General features: G+C 37.1%; 3 protein-coding genes across 3 annotated transcripts; 2 read left to right on the top strand and 1 right to left on the bottom strand.

Annotated features, from left to right (window-relative positions):
- Window positions 1–887: 887 nt before the first annotated feature.
- Window positions 888–6148, bottom strand: LOC113330062 (pre-mRNA-splicing factor CWC22 homolog). The gene is made up of 7 exons (XM_026576927.1): window positions 5887–6148; window positions 4943–5599; window positions 3067–3170; window positions 2841–2943; window positions 2439–2740; window positions 1966–2271; window positions 888–1840 (listed from the first exon to the last, which is right to left on the bottom strand). Exons 1-7 carry the CDS (start codon window positions 6146–6148, stop codon window positions 1460–1462), a joined length of 2115 nt encoding a protein of 704 aa, XP_026432712.1. The 3' UTR covers window positions 888–1459.
- Window positions 6149–12035: 5887 nt separating this feature from the next.
- Window positions 12036–14051, top strand: LOC113330061 (putative disease resistance protein RGA1). The gene is made up of 2 exons (XM_026576926.1): window positions 12036–13287; window positions 13384–14051. Exons 1-2 carry the CDS (start codon window positions 12036–12038, stop codon window positions 14049–14051), a joined length of 1920 nt encoding a protein of 639 aa, XP_026432711.1.
- Window positions 14052–14572: 521 nt separating this feature from the next.
- Window positions 14573–16419, top strand: LOC113329440 (putative disease resistance protein RGA3). The gene is made up of 2 exons (XM_026576309.1): window positions 14573–16166; window positions 16267–16419. Exon 1 carries the CDS (start codon window positions 14583–14585, stop codon window positions 16161–16163), a length of 1581 nt encoding a protein of 526 aa, XP_026432094.1. The 5' UTR covers window positions 14573–14582; the 3' UTR covers window positions 16164–16166; window positions 16267–16419.
- Window positions 16420–17341: the final 922 nt, after the last annotated feature.

Raw genomic sequence — 17341 nt, 5'->3', positions numbered from 1 at the left:
AATCAAGAGGGGGTGTTGGAACATGTAATTTGTAATGCTGAGAAGATTCTAGAATTCTGCAGATAAGTCTAGCAAAGTCTTGTAGTGTCAACTACCAAGAGCTAGTCAATGGTAATTTGTAATACAAGAAACATCTAGAAACTAAAATGCCTAAGGATGTACGGCCGGTAGAGAAGACTCTAGAGAGTCGGTTAGTGCAAACAAAGTTTGCTACTGTTTGAAGTCTAGATAAAGCTAGAAAAGTGTGTCGGTTGCAATAGGATATTACCTAGTGAATATTCTAGAGAAATGTAGAGCTTGTAATGAAGGTTTATGTAAGACTATAAATAGGCATGGGCATCCTCATTTGTAAGTAAGCAAGATTCAATTCAATAGAAGATAAAGTTCAAATTTACAAAGTCCTTGCTTTCACCTTCACCACTAGAGCTCCTGGAGCTCTATACGAGCAACACCACTATGCTCGTATATCTCCGAATATAGTTCAACGTCAAAATTATAAAAATTTCTAACATGGTATCAGAGCATCAAAATATTTCAATTTCTAACAATCTCCTCTATGCTGATAGGTTTTTGTTTGGTTTAGGTTAGTGAGTGTAGTCAGTGGTGGAAGTTGATGTGGCTATTGCTGAAGTAGATAGAGTGGTGGTGGTGACACAGACAGACGGTGACAAAAAAGGGTTCATAACCCAAAAATGCATCCGCATCTTTAGCTTGGGGACTGCAACGTAATTAACATAAAAATGACTCCAGTCCAGCGCAAACAAGCTAACCATAGCAACAGGCCTACAGGTTTCACTGGTGCAAGAATGGTTTCTCCTTTACCTTCTTCCCTTTAGAATCTTGACTTAATGAATTACAAATCCAAACATTGCAGAATCAGAGATCTAAAATTTAAAACTGCTCTTCAACAAAATTGTTTCAACAGTAGGTAAAAGTAAAATAAAAGCTCCAAGAATTACAAGTACAAAGAAAAATACTAAATAATCTGCCAACCAGATGTGTAGAATAAACACAAGAGCAAGCTCTGCTTCTCTTACAACCTTTATCGAAGCTCTATACATGGAATCTGTCACACCACCAAGTAAACATCTCAGAAACTCAAACAGCAGACGATTATGAGCTTTCTTCTCTGCGATGTGGAAACAGATCCATGTTACTCTTTAAAACTAAACATGGGTTTTCTTCAGACAGGTTCGCAAAGTGTAAGCAGCAGATTATTAACCACAAGGGATTGTACAGTAACAACTAACAATTCTAGAACAAGACTAAGAAGGGTAGCAAAAGGCATGGAAGTGTTAACTCACTGTAACAGACTACAAGGTAAAACCTGGTCCCAGCAAATCAAAAAATACTATTTCAAATGTCCCTTGCACCATTGCTTCTCATCCCTCTCCCTCTTACAACTTGATGAGTCAGGGTTTCAGACTAAAAAGGCCATGGGATTTCTTTCATCCCTCCTTCATCTCTTGCGGCGTTTTCTCTTCTCCCTGTCACTCTCTGAATTGCGCCGTTTTCTCTTCTCCCTTTCACTCTCTGAACTTGACGATTCAGATTCTGATTCAGAACTCGAATTATCGCCACTAGTAGAACTTGAACTCCAAGATTCTCCTTCCGATTCTGAAACTTCTTTCTGTTGCTGCATAATGAGCCTTGGCATGTTCTTCAAGTATTCACGCAAGTTCTCTGTGATTCCACCAAGCCCTATTGACGTAAAGAAGTTAATGGAAAATCTAGTGTTTTTGGGATTATCCCTAGGGAAGATCGATTCAAATGAGTCCTGCATAGCAGGATCAATAAGCCGCTCATTCAGCAACCTGATACCAAGGTGCTCAGACAATTCCTGCCAATACAAAATTATAATTTCATAAGGTTCAATATCAAAACAAAAGAAGGCGAAGTTTTAATACATGTCTTTCTCATACTACATATAACCGCAGCATCATAAAAAAAAATGAAAATACATACCTGAAACAGAATTTTTATGAAGATACGTGAAGATGAAGTAGTATCCTCCTCTGTCAAGCGAATATAAGCTAACACATGCCAAGGTAGAGCATCTGTACCAAGTAAATGTGCAAAGAATTTGGCGACGTTACGGAGCTTATTGGTTTCGAGCCTATGAATCATAGAATACTGCTGGACAAAACACTTCTCAAAATTTTCCTGATGGATTCTGTTGATCATGCAAAAACGCTGCCCTAAGAGACCATAATACCGAAGATAGGTTCTCTCCTGACTACAACACTCCAACAGCATTATGCACAGTTCCATCTATAATACCCAATATGAAGAAAAAAAGGTCAAGCATTAGGTTCCAAGGAAATCATCAAATATTTCAATTAATATTTGTAGAACTGGGGAAACAAAAAACAGTTTGTCGAAAGCAGATCGGGGAGAGGCGCAAATCATATAAAACAGAAACCACATCCATCACTTACCTCTTGACCTGGCTCAAGCTTAATCTTTAGTAGTTTGTGTCCAGCTTCCTCAAAGTCCACACTCGACATAATAGTGAGGTAGATTGTCCTCCTTAGATTCACAAAATTCGTCTCGGTTTCATCCTGTATCTTCATTTGCTCCTCGTCCTCATCTTCCTCGTCAGAGTCATCATCATCCTCACCATCCGAGGGTGCATCAGAGCCTTCTTCTTCAGATGACTGATCATCACCAAGTATGTTGCGCTTCAGATCTTCATAGCGCTTCTCATGCTCCAGAAATTCTGGATCCACCTTGAAAATATCTGAATAATTACAAACAACATGTTATATAAACGAAAGAGCAACCATAACGGTGTATCAGAGAAGACTATCTCAGGGAAGCTTTTTTACAAAATACATTACCTAGAGAAGTCTCTGGATCCATCGTATCCTCGAGGGATAATTCATGAGTAAGCTGGTCTTCTTGTTCCACAAGATCTAACTCAGGCCTGACCGCAGGGTGTCCCTGCATATATTCACAACTATTTAGTATTTTTTCCTTTTACATGGTCTCAGCTATTAAAAAAATTCTGATACCAAACTGAAATGAAACTCCAAAGCATAACAGGAGGGGAAGTATGGGCATTACCTGAAATTTGGCTTTTCTGATGGCAAAGAGGCCTTCAATTAGAAACTGGACCCTTTTGTCTATCTCTCCTTCATGAAGTATTCCACGAAACCGCTCAAAGATACCTTAGAACATGAAGTGCCACAAATAAGAGTTAATATTGACAGCACAAAAGAAAAAGAAGAACTCGATAATATATAAAGATAGTGAATCAGTGCCCAGTACAATACTCTCATTTGATAATCCATGTTAAACCTAATCTGCAATGTTATAACCGTGCACAGGATTACAAGAACAACGTTCAACACAACCACAACATAACGTACCATGTTTCGCAAAGCAATTACACTCCCTGCAACTGACCAGACCACATGTCAATCTCATTAACTACCGGAAAGTCACCAACCCAGATATATACCAATCTTACTCATTATCTTCCCACCAACTCTTAATAAATGATTCAGTCACTTTGAGCTAAAAAAATAAAAATACCATGTTTGGAGGCAGAAGAAACTACATAAGAATCAGTAGTTGTTTCTTAAAAAAATTAAAATAATGATTAGTTACCACAAATCTTGAGATAATGATTAGTTACCACAAATCTGTATTTCTAGAATCAATCAACCAACAATGCATACTAGAGCATGAAGAAATGAGGCAAGGCAAGAAAGTCAGATTAGAAAAAATGTAGAGGAAAATAAATAGGTACCCTAGCGATCTACAACATAATGACCCCAGATAATTCTAACAGCACCAATGGGTAAATAAACCACAAAATTGTGGATTCTTTACCCGGTGGTGTTGTAGGAATCTTCAGAATTTTCACCTTCATAGCGTTCTTCCACTCAACATAGCTTTAAAATTTTGTTGGGTGGATACACAGCTTGCTACTACAACATATATACAGTTCGATCGAAAGAGAGTGGTGAGAGAGAGTCTTAGATGAGAAAGAAATACAAGAAAAGAGAAATTGTTTCTTGAGTAGTTGGGTTTTTAGCTAGTTAGACCACTAGTATGGCATGCATTTTTGAGCTAGTTAGCTAGACCACTAATATGGCATGCATTCACAGCAAGTGTCACATCAGATTTTGGAGAAATCATTACGTTTTTTTTTCCTTCTTCTTTGGAACCCCTTTTTCCCACGCTTTTGGGTTTGCAAACCAATTTTGCAATGCCGTAGTTTAATATGACAAGCTATAACCTTCTAGTCTCTTATAGTGTACCAATGAAAAAAGAACAAAATGGAAAAATGAAAACAGAAAAGGTTGCAGTGAATGGAGTGTGATAAAGCTAAGGTATGCATGCTTAAACCTGAGAAAACTGACAAGTTGAGTTTCTCATGTGCTCATAAGGATGCCAAGCCTGTTATCTATAGACAGAATCCATTTAACAAAGCATTGCCCAAATACTATACATGCTTGGTCATTTAAGAAACAGATCTTAATTGTCGACACTCGAAACAAATTTTAGGTAGAAGACTATTAACCAACCGACTACTGCATCTGACAAGTTAACTGTCTCATATGCTTATCACGATAGTTATTCAATCTTATGTTGCAATATTAATCAGTAATAGGTATCAAGAAATCTATTAGTTTTCATGCTCGCCAATTTAGAATTTTTGATAGCCCCAAAAACCAGATATGTTTGTCTGTTACACCTTTAGCTAAGGACACTGACAATGAGAAGTTAACTAAGATATCAAGCGAAACCAAATAAATCTATATGAAAGGAAAAGAAAAACAATGGTTTCCCTAGACATAACCAGTAATTTGTGTACCAGACCTAGTAATTTGTGTACCATGTTACCTAACAAACTTGAAGGTAGAAAAGTTTAAGAGCTTACATACATGTCTATTGATAACCAAAAACTTATATAAAGAATAAAAAAACTCACCATGGAGACCCTTGGGTGTAAGATCCTGAAGAAGTGAACCGCACTCTGTAACAAAACCGACCGCAACCTCAACACTGTCATCTGTGGGATTCTCTAGCAATACCGTCAGAAGCTCCAAAGCAATAATCTCATGAGCAACTTGCTGGTTAACAAGATGTGCTATAAACTTGGTGGCAGCAAGTAACTGCGGCTTATCATTCCTCTTATAAGCTCTTTTCAATTGTAACACAATCCTCTTCAAAAGCAATTCACCCACTTTCGTATTGACCACAGCAGACAATGCTGCGAAAACATCAGCAAAACCCGGAGAAGCCATTTGAGACTTCATACATGATCTACAGAACAAACCTCTTCCTCTTATAAGATTCTCAGCAAACAATTCAGGTATAATGTTCTTAATATTCATTGCATTCACTTTATTCACAAGCCCATTGATTGATTTACGCAACGCATCCCATGTCAATCTCTGGTATTCAGGACTACTCTTATCTTCCACATCTCTCATCATTCTAGCTAACCTAAACGGTGGAACGTATATTCCTCCACTCTTGCCCACTTTTCCTATATCAGAATAATCCACAATTTTCCTTGCTTCAGTCGCTTCTTCTTCCGATTTCTTGACATCTTCTCCCACATCATTATCAGCACCACCTCTTCCTCCTCAATCCTTGTCTCTTCTTCTACTACTTCTATCTTCATCTCTATCTCTATCACCTCTCCTCCTGCTACTTCTATCCTTATCATCATCATCATCCTTATCCCTTCGCCGACTACTTTTCCGATGTCTATCCTCATCCTCGTCACGGTCATGTTTTCTGTTTGAAGATCTCCTTCTATCATCATCCCTTACTTTAGAAACCCTCCCTTCCTCGTCGTCGCTGGAACCATGTTTTCTGTGAGATCTTCTCCTATCTCTATCATCATCCTTAATTTAGAAACCCTACCCTCCTCATCGTCATCACTGGAATCATGTTTTCTGTGAGATTTCCTCCTCCTATCATCATCATCATCCCTACTAGTCCTCTTATTATCATCATACCTTACTTTAGAAACCCTAATTTGACCTTCCTCGCCATCACTGCTATCATGTTTTCTGTGAGATCTCCTCTTCCTATCATCATCATCATCGTCCCTATTCCTCTTATCTCTGACTTTAGAAACCCTAACTTCACCTTCTTCTTCTCTATCATACTTAGAACTCCCCATTACCAAGCCCTAATATCTGATTTTTTTTTTCAGATTTTGAATACTATTAGACCTAATTTTCTTAATCAGATTTTGAAAACTGAGACTATAAAGAAGATGATGAGAATCAGATTACAGTAATGACTGACCTGGTTGATTGAATCGATGTATTGGATTTTGCGTTAAGAATCGGAGTTGTGATGGAATCGGGATTTGGAAAAGATATTTGATCTCAAATCTGGATTAGATTGTAATTTCTCATTTTCCGTTTTTATCCTTCTCTGGGGCTTACATGGTAACAAAGTTAAATTTGAAGGATTTACGATGGTGGTAAAAGTGATACCCCTGTACATAAAATGAATGGAGAAAATATAAAAGCAAGGTTATGGCCAATGGGAAATTCAATATGAATATATTTGATCATATTATTATTGGATGAGAATGCTTACCAGTTTGACCAAACTCTTTCGATCGAATGAGAGTCCGGATTAAGAGGCTGATTTTGGACCGTTTGTGAAAAAACTCATTCAACGACAGATGCTAAGTAAAAATAAAAATAAAATTTTTTTGTTTTGGGGATCCTATATTTTTTTATCATTAAAAGCATAAAATATAAACCTAAAAGGCACGTGTTCAGATGCTTAGTCTCGCAACTTGCTTTCCTACGGTCATAAATTCAGTCTTCAAGCTAGTCACTCACTCAATTTGGCTGTGAACGGTCGTAAATTCACTCTTCAAGCTAGTTAATCACTCAATTTGGATGTGAATGAGTGTTAAAAACACTCACTCGATATCTCCTGTTGCTCTAAGTGAATATGGATATCGGAGGAATATGGATATTTAGATATATTCTTCTAAATTTTCAATCAAGAAATCACTAAATTTGTAATCTCATAGGATTACAAATTCCTCTGAATTGAGATTTTCTGCAAACAAACCTACTATATATTTATGTCTAATTTAACATTTGAATATTTTTTTTCGAACAAAAATATTGAAAAATAATTTGGTTTTAGTTATTTTTCTGAAGTGTCACGAATAATTTTTAAAGATTTGTACACCATTGGAGATGCTCTTAGATCTCTGGATATATTGGCTCTGAACATTGTTTGATCGATCATGTCCTACTACACCGTTGTTGAAACCCTAGTTAATTGAGGATGCCAGAAGAGATTTTCAGGTAGATGTCCTTTTAAGTTTATCTATGAAATTTATTTTAAGTTATAGGTGTATATGCAAACTTTTAGGAAGACTACTTTATAATGCAAATTTATTAAATATCACCTTAACCATATAAACAACCACAAAAAAAATGTTTACATCTCTCGTAGCGTGCAAGAATCTTATTTATCGTTCAATAGATTATATTTCAATATTATCAGCATCATCAGCAGCACTAGCGTCGTCATTTCCTACAAGTATGGTTACATGTGATGGATCGTTATTCAGATGAACAATTACTTTTCCAACAATTACTTTTCCAACCACTTGATAAACTTGTCATGTGTATAGGTTGACTACTCACACGTACAGGTTCTTGTACTATAGCTAAGTCTTCCTAATTTATGTTGTAACAACTATCAGTTGCCCTGTTATATAGCTTATTAGTTTTTAGTGTTTCGGTTCTTTAGCTGCACCTTTTATTTAGTTATTTCTGTTATGTATTCTTATCTCAGCACCAATGTAATGTGTATAAATATCTCTTAATGAAATTCATCTCTACACAGTTGTGAGAGAAAACAACTCTGTCACCCATATTTCTTTATGGTATACTAGACCTAGGTTAGATTTTTTTTCTGCAACCTAATCATCATGACTATCGAAGGCGATCAATCAAACCCAAACCCTTTCATCGTCAATCAATCAAATTAAACCCAAACCCTTTCATTGTCAATTTTGAAAAGGACACACCAGTCCTTATTATGTGCACCCGTCGGATAATCCTACATCTATCATCTATACTTCTCTTCTCACCAGTGAAAACTGAAAATACGGGGGTCTAACAACCACACCCAAAAATTTGTTTGTCAATATGAGAGGATTTACTCCAATACACTTTCTAGAGAATCAACTAGACAGTCAGACTCAACCTAGAATAAAGTATATACTAGACAGTCAGACTCAACCTAGAATAAAGTATATCAAACAGTTTAATATCTCTAAGGCTCTAACTCTTAATTCAATCCGCAATCAACAAATAGAAATCTACGAGCACGACTGAATATCAGAGGAGTTACTTGAACAGTACCAAATACCAATATTCAAGTGTCAATCAATGTAAATCAACAACCAAAGGTTGGATATTCTAATTGATTGATTTTAACGCACAAACTGTGATAGTTTAATTATATAAAAAAAATATAATGCGGAAAAGAAATAACACAAACACCAAATTTTTTTAACAAGGAACTGCAAATGCACAAAAACCCCGGGACCTAGTCCAGTTTGAACACCATACTGTATTAATCCGCTACAGACACTAGCCTACTACCAATTAACTTCGGACTGGACTGTAGTTGAATCCTAATAAATTTCACACTAATTCAAGGTACAGTTGCGTCTGGCTTGAAGTAAGATCAAGCTTACGTTTGGCTTTATACAAGGTACCAGTTTCAATTACACTCAACACGATAGAAACAACAAGATCAGATCATGCAATTATAAAGATAATATTTAGGTCTGGCTTCACAATCCCAATGAAGTCTTCAAGTCGTTAACTTACACGGTCTCGAGAAGAAGCCTAAAGTTAAAGGAGAATCGACTCTAGTTATGCAACTAGTAACACACAGAAGGTGTGGGGATTAGTCTTCCTATTTACTAGAGTTCTCCTTTATATAGTTTTCAAATCTCTAAGTTACCTTGGTAACAAAGAATTCAATAATCATCATTAGATGAAAAACCTGATTCAACCAAGCTAATATCTTTCAACTATTAGATCGAACTTAGCTTGTTACACACAAATGAAATGTACCCTCATTTAGGTTTATATAACCGTACCTAAACGTGTACACCATGTTGGTTCACAAATAGTTAACCAAGGTTAGCCATATGATTACTCTCATATCAACCTTATTCATCTTAACGATAACTAGTTCAAATTACTCAAATAAAACTAGTTAAAGAGTTGTTCAATTATTTAGAAAACACAATTGAAATCAAATCAGTTTGATTCACTTGAATCAATCATGGACATTATAGCCACGGTTTGCAAAGATTTCATTCCTTATGATTTAAATGTTTAAGTCCATGAAATGACCGACTTGAAAAAGTAACCATCTTAAGTATGTGTACGGGTATGCGGACTTAAGCAACCGATTTTGAGTTTGTTAAGTTTCCAAACTCAACAAAAATTCTCGGTTCGAAAACTTCCACCAGTATGCGTACGGTACGCATACTTAAGGTGACTAATTAAGAGTTTTGCTAAAACCAAACTCAGCAGAAATTTTCGGTTCGAGAACTTCTGCCAGTATGCGTACCCGTACACATACTTAACCTGTCTCCTTCACCAATTTCGTATACACACATATGCATACTTTTGGCTCCCGGTTTATAGACTTATACGCTAATGTGCGAACACACTATATATGATTATATCCAAAGATGGTTACATCATCAAGTCTTTATTTTAATCATTAAAACATTCTTCTATAACGACAATAGCCGTTTTCACACACTATTAGCATCAAAGCAATTTTCAAGATATTGAAATAATCATTGTCGAAACATTCCAAGCCTACATCGAATGATTGTATCACACAAACCATGTAAGATGTTACTCGAAAATTTTCTCATGATATAAGATGAACTTGGTCGAAGCGAAAGCTTACCAACACATATTTCAAGAAATATGTAAGCGAGATATACTCAGCTCGAAATCTCAAATGTGTATAGAGAAAACTATATCGTAACACGACTTATGTCTCAATATATGAAATAGACTTTCCAAGTGATAGATAAGTTCAAGTCTCCACATACCTTTTCTTCGAAGAAGTTCCACAAGCTCCCTTTAGTAGTTCTTCGTCTTCAAGAGATGAACGTCGTGAGATCTAAGCTCAACTACACTATCTATGTCCTAGTCCGAGATATCATCAAATAGGCTATAAATCAAGACTTATAGTTTTGATCACTAACATTGACAAACATGCTTGAGATAGCAACACATGCGAGTTCGACCGAGCAATGCTCTAACAAAAACTATTGCACCTGGGCAAAGAAATGACAAAAGCTCTCAGTGCGAAAGGGAAAACGGGTTATATCGATGGAACTGAGGTAAAACCTACCAACCTATCAGACTTACCTTATTGGACGCGCTTCGAACGATATTGTTGGTAGTTGGGTCTCCAACTCTGTTGATCCTGAAATCCGTTCAAGGACTATGAATTTTTCATCCGTACGGGATAATGGCTGGAGATCAAGTCTAGGTTTCCCTATCATAATGCATCCAAGCTGTATACATTAAAATAATCAATTGCAAATCTGAAGCAGGAAAATCTGAGTGTTGCGATGTATTACACTCATCTAAAATCTCGTTGGGATTAGTTGGATGTGTTTAGGCCAATTGAACCATGTATTTGTGGAGCAAGCTAGAATTATGTGCAAAATCATCACCGTGACAGATCCATGGAGTTTATGCAAGGGTTACATAAACGATTCTCACCATTGCACAGTCAGATTTTCCTCATGGAGCCTATGCCCTCACCTGCAATGATATACAATCATGTCCGACAGGAGGAGCAACAAGGTATACACTCTTCTTCTGTTCCATCCATTGAACCGGCTACTTTGAATGTTTCTCGTGGTGAATATAAAAATCCAAGGAATTTTGCATCTCCGGGAAATGGCAATGCTCATATCCCAAGAAATAACAAACGCAAAAGGTCATTTTGTGACCATTGTAACAAGCATGTCCACATAAGAGCTACCTCTGGAAACTAAATGGTTAACTAAAATGGGCAGATGGGGTTGGGGTTTAAAAAGATGCTGAATTGTTGAAGATTTCTCATATTCTCACATGGCACTTTAAGTCTCCGGTTACTACTACTGCTAAAATCTCTTGATGCAGGTAACACCAGCGTCAATCAAAACGAAACTTCCTCTGAATTCATTGATTGTCTCTCCATTCTTTTTTAATAGGCCAGCTTTATTTTTAGCGAAATTTAAGGAAATTAAGAGAACTAATCATTGAAAGTGATCCTCATGACACTTGTCAATAAAAGAAGTGAAATGAAATGGTTCCATGACACTTGTTAGCAAAAGAAGTAAAGTGGTCCACATGACACTTGTCATCAAAAGAAGTTAAAGTGGTCCCAAAAAACTAAAATAACATTTGACTTTTCCAATTAGAAAACTGGCCTATTTTTTGAAACTTTTATTTATAGAAACTGACCTATTAAAAATGAACGGAGGGAGTATTTTGTATTTTTAAATTAGATGACGGCAATAAACTAGTTGAGATTTAATAATGGCAATTATAAGGTCCAACAAAACGAAACTTCCTCTAACAATAGACTAGTTGAGATTTAATAATGGCAACTATATGGTCCAGGACCACTGAACTATGCCCACGTAATTCTTATTGGACGACTAATTGCATATTATTGGCAATTAAATAGTTAAGACAGAGTGTGTGGGGTACACCCATTATTGGCAATTGAATAGTTGACTAATTGTATTATCGACTAACGATTTCTACGCATCATTATTGGACGACTAATTAAACCAAACCCACACAATTCATGTAGATTAGATTTTCAATCCAATCCTTTCCAGAGATAAAACCATTCTAGAGTACACCCTTTTAGTCTTATACATCATTTCAACATATCATACTTTTATTCAAGTAAGTTTCTTCATTTCTTGATCTTCTTTTCATTATCAAGTACTTTCAATTGAATACCAATTACTCACCATGGCGTTTGAAGGGATTGTTGCTAACGGCGTAACAGAAATATTGAAGAAATTGGTTCCGGTTGTTGCTCGAGAAATTAGTCTGGTGAGGGGTGTCGAAGATGATCTGAAAAAGCTTCAAGACACTTTAGAGATGATTCTACTTGTAATAGCTGATGCTGAGAGGAAACAGATCAATGATGCAGCTGTACGTCTTTGGTTAAGAAGGCTTAAAGATGTTGCCTATGATGCGGAAGATGTGATGCATGAGTTTTCCTATGAAACCATGCGGAGGTGTGAAAGGGGGAACCGCTTGAGGATCAAGGCTCGTGATTTCTTTTCATCCACCAACCCACTTGCTTTTCGTTTCGAGATGGCTAGGAAAATCAAACATATAAACCAGAGGTTAGCTGAAACCACCGAAGATATGAGTAAGTTTCATTTGCAAACTACACCTGCTAGCAATACTGTTACTCTTCCTGGTGAAAACAGTGAGCACCGGAGCCGAGAAACCGCACCCTGTATTCATGAATCAAACATTATAGGGAGGGAGGATGAAAAGGAGAAAATAGTAAACATGTTAACCAAAGTGATACCATCATCAGCAACACCATCTGGTTGTGATAGAAATACGGAAAAGGTCTCTGTGGTTTCCATAGTTGGTATGGGAGGTCTAGGCAAGACAACTCTAGCTCAGCTCGTCTATAATGATGAGATGGTAAATAAACTTTTTGAGTTAAAATTGTGGGTCCATGTCTCTCAAGAATTTGATGTGGAAAAGCTCTTAATAAAAATTATGGAGTCCTCCACGAAGAAAAAGTTTGATTCTCCGTCAAACTTTGCTGTACTGGTAAGTAAAGTTCAGGAACAACTAAATGGGAAGAGATATTTGCTAGTATTTGACGATTTATGGAACGAGGATGCTGGGCAATGGGAGAGACTCTGCAGTGCGTTGCTTGATGGGGCTCAAGGGAGTAAAATATTAATCACTACTCGCAAAACTCAAGTTGCAGATATGGTTAAGGGGAGTATTCCTCCTTACAAATTGGGGAAGTTACAGGATGATGAATGTTGGTCTATCATGGAGAAGAGAGCATTTTCTCCCGGTGGAGCAGTAAAGACTCCAACCATGACAAGCATTGGAAAAGGAATAGCAAAAAAATGTAGTGGCGTACCGCTTGCAGCAAAAATCTTGGGAGGTCTCATGCGCTTAAAAAATAATGAAGGCGATTGGTTGTCAATTCAAGAACTTGATGTTTTGAATACAAGAGAAGGTCAAAGCGAAATCATACCCATACTAAAGTTGAGCTATGACAATTAGTCGTCTGAGTTGAAACAATGTTTCTCCTTCTGCTCTATATTTCCCAAAGGTTGGGAGATAAATAGAGTAACACTGATTCAGCTGTGGATAGCAGAAGGATTTCTCGACACTTGTAATGTGGGAAGCAGAAGATCAATTGAAGACATCGCGGATGAATACTTTGAGAGTTTGGTATCGAGTTCATTTCTGGATCGTGAGGATTGGAGCTTCTTGGGTGACATAAAGACGTGCAAGATGCATGATCTCGTGCATGATCTTGCAAAAGCTGTTGCCGGGGATCAGGAATTGGCGTCTCTCAAGGTGAGTGAGTTGAATAATACTTCTGAAATACGTCGGTTACAGTTAATATTGGATGTGGATTTATCATCAACAGAATTTCTGAAAAGCTTAAGTAACGCGAAGAAGTTGCGGACACTTTTTATCCCTGAAGGTTCAAACCTGGTAGATCCTTTTATATTCTCAGAAAACAATCAGTACTTGCGTGTGTTACATGTGGGTAGTTCACCCAATAAAATTAGTATTGCTCGTCCAAAGTGGCGTTCTTTGAGTTTGCTAAAACACTTAAGGTACCTCCGCCTTTCCTGTCTTGATCTTAGGGATGGAGAGAATGACCAGTCCATCAGTAAGCTTTATAATCTGGAGACATTGGTATTGAATCTCGTAACCGGTGTTAAAATTCAAAATCTTCTTACATTACGGAGGGTCCATATAAGCTAAAACATCTAATTGTATACTTTGTCACCCACCATGTTATTGGTGACTGAATAAAACGTGCCCACGTCACAATGTAGAGAGACCAAATAGAGAAGCACCATTTGTCTATAAATTACAGGACCCTTATTAACATTTTAGGATAACTACCCTGTCAAATCACATGCGACCTTAACTATGCCAGTTACATAATTTTTTGTGTAGTCATTATAGAGAAAGAGATTACTCATTAGTTATTCACTTCTGACCAGTGAGAGCTTAGAATTTGATCTAAAGCCAAAAAGTGCTGCTTGTTTTTAAATGTAGTCTAGGAGCCACAATTATGACCAATCTGCGGTCTGAGTAACTAATCGTGTGTTTCCTCAGCTAAATCCAAACTTGCCCCACAATGTCACCCTCCGTAACTAATCGTGTGTTTCCTCAGCTAAATCCAATCTGCGGTCTGAGTAACTTGACCCTCCGTAAGCTTTATAATCTGGAGACATTGGTATTCAATCATTAAAAAAGCTCAGATATCTTGAAGTCTCATGGACGGATATGGTAGAACTACCTGATTCTGTCACAAGTCTTTCTAATTTGCAGACGTTGGATCTCAATAACTGCGAATTAAAAGTCATTCCTGACTCTATTTCTGGTCTGAAATCTCTTAGAATTTTAAATCTGTCAGACAACCCTTTTGAAGAATTACCTGTTTCTGTCACCACCCTCTCCAATCTGGAAACATTAGATGTCAATACCTGTACAAATCTAAAAGCCTTACCAGAGTATGTGGCATGTCTTTCTAAATTGAGATTATTTGATTTCAAAAAGTGTCCATTGCTTAGAGAATTACCCAATGATTTTGGAGCTTTGACTCAGTTAAGATCTCTTGCCCTAAATGATACTAAGATCGAAGTACTACCAGAGTCTTGTGTTAACCTCCACAACCTTGAGTATGTGAACCTTTTCTATTGTGAGGTTCCCAAAGATGTAAAGAATTGGAAACTAATACTTGGTTTAGGGAAACTAATTTTCCTTGAAGAGTTGGTTTACGTGGTACCAGAAAAACTAAACACAGAAGCAGAAGGTAACGAAGGTCTTGAAGAGTTAGGGAATCTAAACTTTCTTGAGTTGCTGTTTATCACGAATCTTGAGAATGTGAAAGACCCGGTAGATGCTGAGAGGGCGAATCTGAAAGGAAAACAGAATCTTCGTAGATTGTGTCTGCGTTGGGGAGTGGCCATGATGATGATGCGGGACGAGAATTCGTGTAATTTTCAAGTATTTGAAGCTCTCCAACCTCCCTCTGGTTTGAAACTATTGGGTATTCATAACTTCATGGGGTCGGACCTTCCCATGTGGATGTGTGGATCTGGTATTCCAGATTTGGTAAAGTTGGAACTCGTACACTGCGTTGGAATAAAACAACTACCATCATCTATTGGGCAGCTCCGAAGTCTTCGATTTCTTGTTCTTGCAGGATTGTCTTTGAAGAGTTTTGATATTGGCGAATTTCCTTCGTTACTGACTCTCGAACTTTCTGATATGGTCCTTCTAGAGGAACTCAGTAATTCATATCCTTCTTGTCTTCAAAAACTGATTATCGACGGCTGCAAGAGTTTAACAGAAATCCCTTCATTTCCTTCTGTGACGGAATTGAAATTAGTGAAGGTCGACAGCAAGTTAGTATGCTCAGTTGGGAGAAGCCAGACATTTCTTGCAAATCTAGTTTTGGAGAATATTGAGGAGCTTATATACTTCCCAATAAGAATACTCCAAAACAATTGCAACATTCAATCGCTGTACATTGATGGTTGTAATCAGTTGGAAGGCTTTGGTGTAATTGATGATGAGAAGAAGAACATGGTTCCTCTGTATGGCCATGGACTCTACACCGGGTCTCTTCAGAAATTGTATCTCATCGACTGCCCAATTTTTAAGTTTCTTCCAGATTTACGAGGATGGACTTCTCTAGGGGGATTAATCATCTTCAACTGCCCACAAGTGAAGGAGTCTTTAACCTATGATCTCAGAGACCTCTCTTTTCTTAAAGAACTGCGGGTTGATTTTATTCAAAGAGACGAGAAGCGAGGGGATCCAACTACTACTACGGAATTGATTAATTTGATGAACAAGTAGCAGGTATTGTCCCTCTCCCATTCAAAATCGTTTTCTTTTAGGCTGTTCTTTTGTCAGAGGTATCGTTAATTATAGCGTGCCATGAATTGTGCTCTGTCTGCAGGAACGTGCAATTGGAACCGTATCTGAGATCCATTTCCTCTCTTAAATGATGATAAAGCAGAGCCCACTATTTTGTCAGAATCCGACTTAGCTCATATGCAGGACTTACCAAGTGAATCCAAACAGGGATGTTAAATAACCAAATCAGAAAGCCCCTTAACCAAATATTTTTTAAAGACAAATATGCCCTTTATGTGTTAGTGTGAATAATCTGGATGAATGATTAAAAATTTTGTTTAGTGATTAAGATAATTTTCAGAATTATAAGGTTGTTTAGATGAAAAAATTTGGGTGGTGGGGGGGGGGGGGGGGAATCAAAGTTTTGGTTAAGAAAGAGAGAAAGAGAAGGAGAAAGTGAGAAAATTTTAATTTTTGATTCAATGGAGTAGGAGGGTCATAATTCATATAAAAAACCTAGGAAAATACATATCAACTACAACAATGATTCCCAAATGGCTGATTTCTTAGATTATGAGAATGATTTTACACAAACTCAAACTCAAACTCAAGAACAAACTCAAGTTGGTAATTTTTATGAGCCAAATCCATATGATGAAGACATTGATGAGGAACTCAATGATTCTAGTACACAGGTACACTTCTATACTATGCTTAATCTCACTTTTATAGCTCGAAATTATCAAAAGTTTGGATTTTTGCTTCATGGTTCGGCGAAACAGGTTGAGGTTCGGCTCACATATATGAGCCGAATCTACCAATTGATGAACAGTTCGGCTCACTGAATCTGTTTACTGCATGCGCCGAACCTATAATTTTCAATTCCAACCCTTTTGCTAAACACTAGTTCGGTTTATATGAAAGTTTCACAGTAAGCCGAACAAAATCCTGAATAACCCGGAAAAAAAATAATTACTAGTTCGGCTTATATTTAAAAAATCGTATGAGCCGAACCCCTATGCATTTCTATTTGTGACTAGGTTCGACTTGAAATTTCATGAAATGTCATGCCGAACCGTTCATATACACTTACAGGAAGCTTTTGTGAAGAATAGTTCGGCTTATTTAATGAAAATCGTATGAGCTGAACATACCTTTAAAAATCGTTTGGTACAAAA

The sequence above is a fragment of the Papaver somniferum genome, unplaced genomic scaffold (assembly GCF_003573695.1).
Source record: "Papaver somniferum cultivar HN1 unplaced genomic scaffold, ASM357369v1 unplaced-scaffold_117, whole genome shotgun sequence".
Taxonomy (NCBI): domain Eukaryota; kingdom Viridiplantae; phylum Streptophyta; class Magnoliopsida; order Ranunculales; family Papaveraceae; genus Papaver; species Papaver somniferum.
The sequence above is the reverse complement of the archived record's forward strand: the minus strand, read 5'-3'. Positions and strand labels throughout refer to the sequence as shown.